The sequence below is a fragment of the Poecilia reticulata genome, unplaced genomic scaffold, assembly GCF_000633615.1.
Source record: "Poecilia reticulata strain Guanapo unplaced genomic scaffold, Guppy_female_1.0+MT scaffold_159, whole genome shotgun sequence".
In the NCBI taxonomy this organism is placed as follows: domain Eukaryota; kingdom Metazoa; phylum Chordata; class Actinopteri; order Cyprinodontiformes; family Poeciliidae; genus Poecilia; species Poecilia reticulata.
The window spans coordinates 266,654-273,984 of record NW_007615017.1 but is presented as its reverse complement, the minus strand read 5'-3'; the positions used below and the strand labels follow the sequence as shown (position 1 = coordinate 273,984).

General features: G+C 45.3%; 2 protein-coding genes across 3 annotated transcripts in view; both read right to left on the bottom strand.

Moving 5' to 3' along the window:
- Positions 1-820, bottom strand: part of LOC103460069 (uncharacterized) — a 4,260-nt gene extending 3,440 nt beyond the window's left edge. The window contains exon 1 of the mRNA XM_017303073.1: positions 725-820. The gene's annotated coding sequence lies outside the window, so the exon portion shown is untranslated. The remainder of the gene's footprint in view (positions 1-724) is intronic.
- Positions 821-924: 104 nt separating this feature from the next.
- Positions 925-7,331, bottom strand: part of LOC103460030 (synaptosomal-associated protein 25-like) — a 9,266-nt gene continuing 2,859 nt past the window's right edge. For both annotated transcript variants that reach the window (XM_008401992.2, XM_008401991.2), the window contains exons 5-8: positions 5,909-6,030; positions 3,306-3,452; positions 3,025-3,169; positions 925-2,058 (exon numbers count right to left, since the gene is read on the bottom strand). In XM_008401992.2, coding sequence (XP_008400214.1) covers positions 1,993-2,058; positions 3,025-3,169; positions 3,306-3,452; positions 5,909-6,030 — 480 coding nt within the window. In that variant the 3' untranslated portion in view covers positions 925-1,992. The remainder of the gene's footprint in view (positions 2,059-3,024; positions 3,170-3,305; positions 3,453-5,908; positions 6,031-7,331) is intronic.

Genomic DNA, 7,331 nt, shown 5'->3' with positions numbered 1-7,331 from the left:
TGAAAACTTGACTTCAAAATGTTCATTATGTCAATCTTGGTCATATTTACATTTGGCCCGCGTGTTAGATACATCGAGAATGTAAATGTAATAAATAACCTCAGTTACAAATAACTAATAAATAACGTCAGCTTGTTGTTATCGTCTTAACTTTCGCATAATTTGAATAATAAACGGTATTTAAATCTACTCAGGTTATACTGAAACATGAATTATTGCTGAAAGTGTTGCTACTTTGCCGGACGGTCGTGTTAAATGCGGAAGAAATAGTTTGCGTATTTGTTAATGTGCTAATTTATCCGCTTTAAAGCGAGCGTTGCGCCGGTCACGTGTCCGCTGTGAGCCAATCAGCGGCGGCGCTGCGGGTCTTTGTTCAGCCTCTCCTCCCTGATGGTCGAGTCGGGCTGCTGCCGTCAGGCTCCCCGCTACTCTGCGTCGGTTTAAAGCGTTTCTCGGGCGGAGAACAAATCGTGGGGGTCTCGGTGTGGACCCGGTGTTTATCTGGAATGTTCCGGGCAGTTTGGGCTCCGTTTTCCGGCGTCGCTCGGAGGGTTAATCGCGGCTCTCGGTGTCAGACATGGAGGACGAAGCGCTGCTGCTTTTTCCTTCCGCTTTCGCCTTTTCGCCATTCCTGTCGCGGAAGCCGAACTTCAGCCGTTTGTTTCGGGTAAATAACGACGCCACGCAGCGCGGATGTGAAGCAGAACGAGTCGAAAATAATTACCAGTGAAATAAAAAATGGCGCTGTTCTCCTCCTCCTCCTTCTTTCTCTGCGGTTCTCCCGAAACTTCGTTGCGCAGACTCCGCACTCGGTTTTTTCCTTTAACGCGCAACATTTTTGCTCCAGCTGCGCGCCCCCTGCTGGCCTGGAAACTGTTTACACCAACCACTTCATTTCCACAGTCAGAAAACTGAACTATTTCTGTGGAGAACTGGGTTTATTTTAGTAACGGATCATCACAATCAGCTTTCTTTGAAGATAAGGTCGTCTTTAAATGACGTCATGCATGGGTGACGGTACAACTAGTCGATATGAGGGAAACGAATCAAAAGATGGATAAACATTACCCTGCTACTTTAAGCATAAATCAGAAAATATGGGTAGCGTTAGAGATTTGCAGAGTTGAAATCAAAATTATATTCATGTCAAATTCATTACATTTTGAGGGTTTAACGAAAGACATTAGTTTTGCTAACGACCTGATTTTTTAAATTCTGAATGAATAAAGCCTCCTTTCATTTTAACCTTACAATCATAAATTCATTATAAAAACAAAAAACAACATTGAATAAAAGAAGTTGCTCATTGTTTCTGATACAACCAAATAAATAAACATTTAACATTTCAAGTAATAGTAATAATCTACTTTTTTTGTATTTTCCTTTGCTGACCCTTTGGTTTGTCCTCAGTGACTCATTAACCGTTTGTTAACTCTGGGCCGCTTCGTTGTTTCACCTCCATTTCATCAGATTCATGGGAGGAAAGAAGATGGAGGCCGGCAGGAGCAGTTCCATGTTCGGCCGCTTGGGGGCCCCAGTGATCTTTCTCTGGGAACAAATGCGTGTTTGCCTCCTCGGCGCAATGCCCGGCTGCTCCGGCAGAGGGCGCCGTGGCACACGTGTTTCCAGCCAGTCAGGAACATGGGAGGCAGTAGAAAGAGCCGAGGAGGGGCAGGGTTGACCAGTACTGGCCAAACTGGTAAGGGAACTAGTTTCTGGGAATATCAGAAACTATGATGTTCTAAACAGAAAAAATTATTCATTTCCCCAAATAAGGAAACCTGATCAGGTTTTGTCGGTTGCTGTCGGCGGTGCTGCTGTGGGGACCTGGAGATGCTTTGTAGGGGGAAAAGTGAAGCGATTAAAAAAACCCTGCAGTCAGATTAAAGCACTTCCCGCCACTAAAGAATTGAAAACAAATGAAAAGAGGAACAACGTCAGAGGTTCCCCTTTGCCGTCTGCTCAGGACTCCAAGCAGGCAGGTCAGCTGGTCTATCGCCTCATGAGGTTGTTGGCTTTCTGGTTGGCGGCGTCGATGCGGGAGACGTTCAGGTTGGCCTGCAGACATGGACAGGAAACAGGTGCTTCGTTACAGGAAGTAAGCATCACCAAGAACAGTCTGGAATATTCTACACACTGATATTTTTATTAAATTCATTGCCTGTTTTTCATGAATCAGTGGGATTTTGATGGTCCTGCTTCTGCATTGACTGTTTTGTGGTACTTGAGTAAAGGGGGCTGAATACTGGATCACTTTTCTTTGACTTCGTCCTTATGCAGTGTGTCTGTTCAACATAGTGAGGTTAGTGGCTGTAATGGGACTAAATGAGAAAATGTTCAAGCGGTGTGAATACTTTTGTGTAGAGTCTCTCCACTGATTCCCACCTGAAAGTTAAATCTGGTTCACACGGCTGGACTTTAGGCCGATTTTGATCCGACTTTCCTTTCCACCAAACTTAAGAACGAAGCGATTATTGTGATTGACCTTAAAGATCTTCCTGTTCAGAGTGATCCGGTCTGACCAGAGGAACGTCGAGCTGCTCGGATCTAAACTCAGGGATCTTCAACATGTTGGATCGTCTCGACCCGACATCGTGTGGTGCCCCCCATGCAGCCCGTTGAATCAGAAACGAGGTGACGGAGTCTAAACCGGCCGTGGCGCACCAGGAAGTCCGGTGGAGGTCAGAGAGGAGGTCGTTTGTTCCTCTGTTTAGTCCACAATCACTACAGCTTCTTCCCTGTCAGCCATGTTTGTTTACTCTGAATTCATCTCTGATCTCAAGCGGCTTATAGAGATTTCCCGTCGGACTCTTGAATGTTGGTGAGTGAAATCGGTTTGTGTGTCGTCTTTGCTGTCACACCATTATTTCTATCATCATGTGTGGAGTCTCGGGTTTTTAAAATCTTGTCGTGTGAACCAGGGATCAGTTGGAGTTAATTTTAGTGGTGATTCTCTGTTGGTGTTTGTAAAAACATTGTTTTTTTCCTGCTCTATCCTAACAGCGAGGGGGCGGAGCCTCATACCGCCTCCTGAATGCGGTCGATCTGATCTTTCTGTGACTCCAGCTCATTGCTGATGTCCAGAGCCATGCTTTTCAGATTTCCCACGATGCTCCCCACGTGAGCCAGGTTCTCCTCCATCTCATCCTCTCGGGCGTCGTCAGTCACCCTGAAACAAAGAAGGCAGTGTGTGTGATGTTTGAGCAGCTGCCTGGGGGAGTTGACGACGGCTTGGATTACCTCCAGGTTGTCAGGATAAAAGCAAACACCCACCAGGCTGCTGCCTCGCTAGCCGCTCTGTGTACCTGCGGATGTGTCCTCCACTCATCATCATCTGCTCTCGCTGGTCGACGACCCGAGACGTTGGAGGCTGATTGGCTATAACCCCATCCTGATTGGAGGCTCCGCCCCAAACTGCCTTGTACGCTCTGCTCTCCTCGAAGGTTTTCGGTCTGAGAGGAGAAAGTGACCTTGTCAATGACCTCTGATTGGGTACAGGCTGTTGATGTCAGGTACGGTGTTCAGCATACTCAGTTCCTTCATATCTTCCCTCCTGTGTTACACCTGATCTGATCCATTGTTCTCCAGACTCTCCGCCAGCCTGTCAGAGTTTCTCTGGACTCTGTTTCAGACCTGATTTGTTCCTAACCATGAAATTAAGCCTAATGTGTTTAAAACGAGGATTAAAGTAGGCAAAGTGGATAAAAGACGTTGGCCAGATAAATCAAACCTAAAAGTCATTTATTCAGAATAGGGTGAAGGAGCTGGAGTGAAGACTTTTCCTCCAGAGGAACGAGCGGAGGGACGAGCGTTCCCTCCGAACGAGAAGAAGTCTGCTTCAAATCAAAATCAAGAAACGGTCAAAAACAAGTACTTTGTCCTGTATTTCTTCAGTTATCGGTAATAATTGCAAATCGCCTGAAGTCGATGCTTGAGAAGAAAGTTTTCAGCTAGCAGCTGGTTGAGATTCACCTTTTTGGAGCCAAAATCTGATTTTCTGTGTTGGGTTACGTCGCTCCCACTAGCCCAGTTCAGACCGCTTTAATCCAAGTCCAGTCCATCTGCCTAGTAATCGACCTCTGACCTCTGGTCCTCCAAACCTCGGTCTGGATTCGGTCAAAGTGAACTCTGGTCCGGTTTGAATGTGAACGCCAAGCGGACCAGAGACCGCTCCAAAAGCAGGAAGGGGACTACAGCGCAGGGCATTCTGGGTAAACACAAACAAAGCTAACGTGCTAGCCTAGCGCTAGCAGGAGAAATGTCTTGTGGTCTTCAGCCAAAGACTAAAGAGAAATCCTCCAGTCGCTAAAATCTGACACCTCCGTCTTGTTTCCATCTGGTGAAGAAATTTTACATTTTAACTTTTTTAAATGTTAATGAAAACAAAACGGAGGTGATGGTGTTTGGACCCAGTGGCTCCTGTGAGGCCTCCTCTTGGACCACAAGCTTCTCAACGCAGGCAAAAGAAGGTTCAATGTCCAAACTTGTAAATTGTTCTTGATTTATTTTCACATCTTTGCAAAAACAAGTTCAAACTTCCCTTTGTTCTCCTTCTACCTCTCTTGCTCTGGTAAAAACCATCGGGCCCAAACCCAAATGGCTGCTGGTCCTTTACCAGGACCTACAGCTGGAGAGGCAGCAGCACCTCCTGACCCCCTAAGGGACAAGGGTGTAAAGAAAATGGATGGATAAAACAAAATACAAATAAAATCAACATTAACCTACAAATAAGTTCTGTAAAAATACAAAAAATATAATTTTAAGAATAAACTAACACAATTCAAATGGATAAAGAAAATAAAGAATAAAAAGCTCCAACACCCATCTATTTTACTTGGCTTTCAACTCCAGCGGGATCTAGTTTTAAATTGTTTGTTTGCTTGTTTTTAAACTGTAAGAGTTGTTTTAATTGTTATGTCGTGTTTTAATGTGCAGCACTTTGAATCAGCTGTGGTTGTTTTACAGTACTTTATAAATAAAGTTGGTTTGGTAAGAAGGAAGCTGCTCTCAGTGTCTTCAGAGGTTCTTGGTGCAGCGCCCCCACAGGCCAGGAGGGGAACAGAGCAGAGGGAAAGAACCACAGCAGATGTTCTGGTTCTAATAGAACCGGGTCTATCGGACCATCAGGAGTATAAACAACACGGTGTTGTTTTTGGTATTTTTATGGAAACAACTTGTGTTTCTGTGATAACGTTGGTTGAACCAAAGGAATCAATGAAGATCATAGAAAAAGTTTAAATGACTTTCAAAAATCCTGGAGAATAACTTATATTGACAAGTGAAACAGATTAGAAGCACATCTGGCTGCTTAGAAGGAAAAGAAATGAGGGCGGGGCATCTAGAAGCAAAACGAACTACAGAAGCGCTACATGAACCTGCTAGCTGGTTAGCTACTGGTTTACTGAATGGGGGAAGTGGGAGCGTCACCTGCACCTACTTCTCACAGCTGCAGAGGCCGCAGCACTTCCCCAGGTCAGTCAGGTTTTTCTCTGCCTCCTTCATATCAGAGTTGATCTGATCCAAACCTTCCTCTATCCGCTCCAGTTGCTCTGAGAAGAAGGAGGAAGCAGAAAACAGAAAAAAGGAGCCAGGCAAGGTCAAAAGAAGCTGCAACTATTAACTGAAAAAACAGCAACTTAAACTCTAACGCTGCAGAGCTCATAACTACGGCCCAGTCTGGACCAGCAGGTGGCGCTAGCAGTGGTAGCTCCAGTCTGGTGCCCAGTTCCATCAAGTTTCCTCCTGATCAACCTTCAGAGACTTGGTGGTTCCAACCAGACTGCAGTCTGCTGGTGTTCAGTGATCCTGAACGAGAGAATCTTGATTTTAACGTGAGATCAGGCGGTTTGTGATGCAGCTGGGACCAGGAGGAGGCAACCGGCCGGTTGACCGGCAGAGACGTTCGTACTTCCTGAACGGCCATATGCAGAGGCCGCAGCACTGGGCCATGTCCGTTAGGTTCTTCTCCGCCTCCCTCATGTCCCTGTTGATGGATTCCATGCCCTCCTCGATCCGCTCCAGCTGCTCTGCGAGGAACAGGAAGTTCAACTAGCAAACACAGTTCAGACCCACATGGACCAGATCAGACCTGGTCAGTCTGAGTCTGAGAGGGGAACCACTGGAGATGGACTCCTGGTCTGGATCCATCCATCCATCCATCCATCCATCCATCCATCCATCCATCCATCCATCCATCCATCCATCCATCCATCCACCCAGGTGAATCTTATCATGTTGCAGCTACAGTTGGATTAATATCAGTCTAGATTCAGTCTGGGGATGTACAATATATCGGCATTGACATCCGTATCATTCCAATTGACAAAATGAGGGATTAGGTTGAGCCGATAAACGGATTTTATCAGTTCACAGAATTTGCTGTTTATGAAGCTCAAACTTTTGGAAAACCTGGTTATGGAGGTTTGTCAGCAACAGACTCCCTGGGCTTCTGGTGTGACGTCAGCTGAACAGCCTGGTAGTTTTATCGGAGATGACAGAACAGTGACGGGTCGGTTGCTACACTTCGGCTCTGAAGAGAGACGGAGCCGACAGCAGCGCAGTGAGCAGCACAGCATGAGAAGTGGAGACACGGCTGCCCCTTGCTGCTCAGCTCTCACTCTCTGTGACTGTCACAGCAGAACTTTGTTTTCATTAGCATGGCAGGCTTGTGGCCAGTCACGTGTGAGGATATGGAGTCATAGCATAATATCTAAACAGAGAGGGGGACAGACGGGACGCACAGGTGAGTCCATCCCTCAGTTCAACAGGTGAGGAGCAGAGTGCATCACAAAAACACAGAAACAGAACCGATACCTGCAGAGAAGCAGCATCTGCCCTAGGATTAAAAGTATTATATAAAATAAATTATCATTATGGGTCTAGATTTGCTTGCAGTGTTTTGCTAATTTGTTTTAACTAAAAATGAAGGTTTGATTAAAATATACAAGAGTGTCTACTTTCATAACAGAACATATACATAAACTTAAGCAAGTATAAGGCTTCTCATAAAGGACGCACTGAATGCCAAAGGATCATCATGCAAAACATTCCTACTTCCCAAGTTATGTTGATATACGAGGCTGCAGATGATGAGAAATTAAATGCTTTTGGGAGCAGAAAGAAGCAGCTCTCTGAAAAGAAACGTCATCATAGACGCTGCAAACAAGCAAAGTCAGTAACAGGGACAAACGTCTGTTTTACTCAAACTGTTAAAGAAACGGATCAGAATTTAACAAAACTTATGAGAAGCATAAATATGTTTATCATTTACATTAATGCAGAAATACTGTGATGAAGGGAAAATATTGCGATATCATTGAAGTATTGCGATA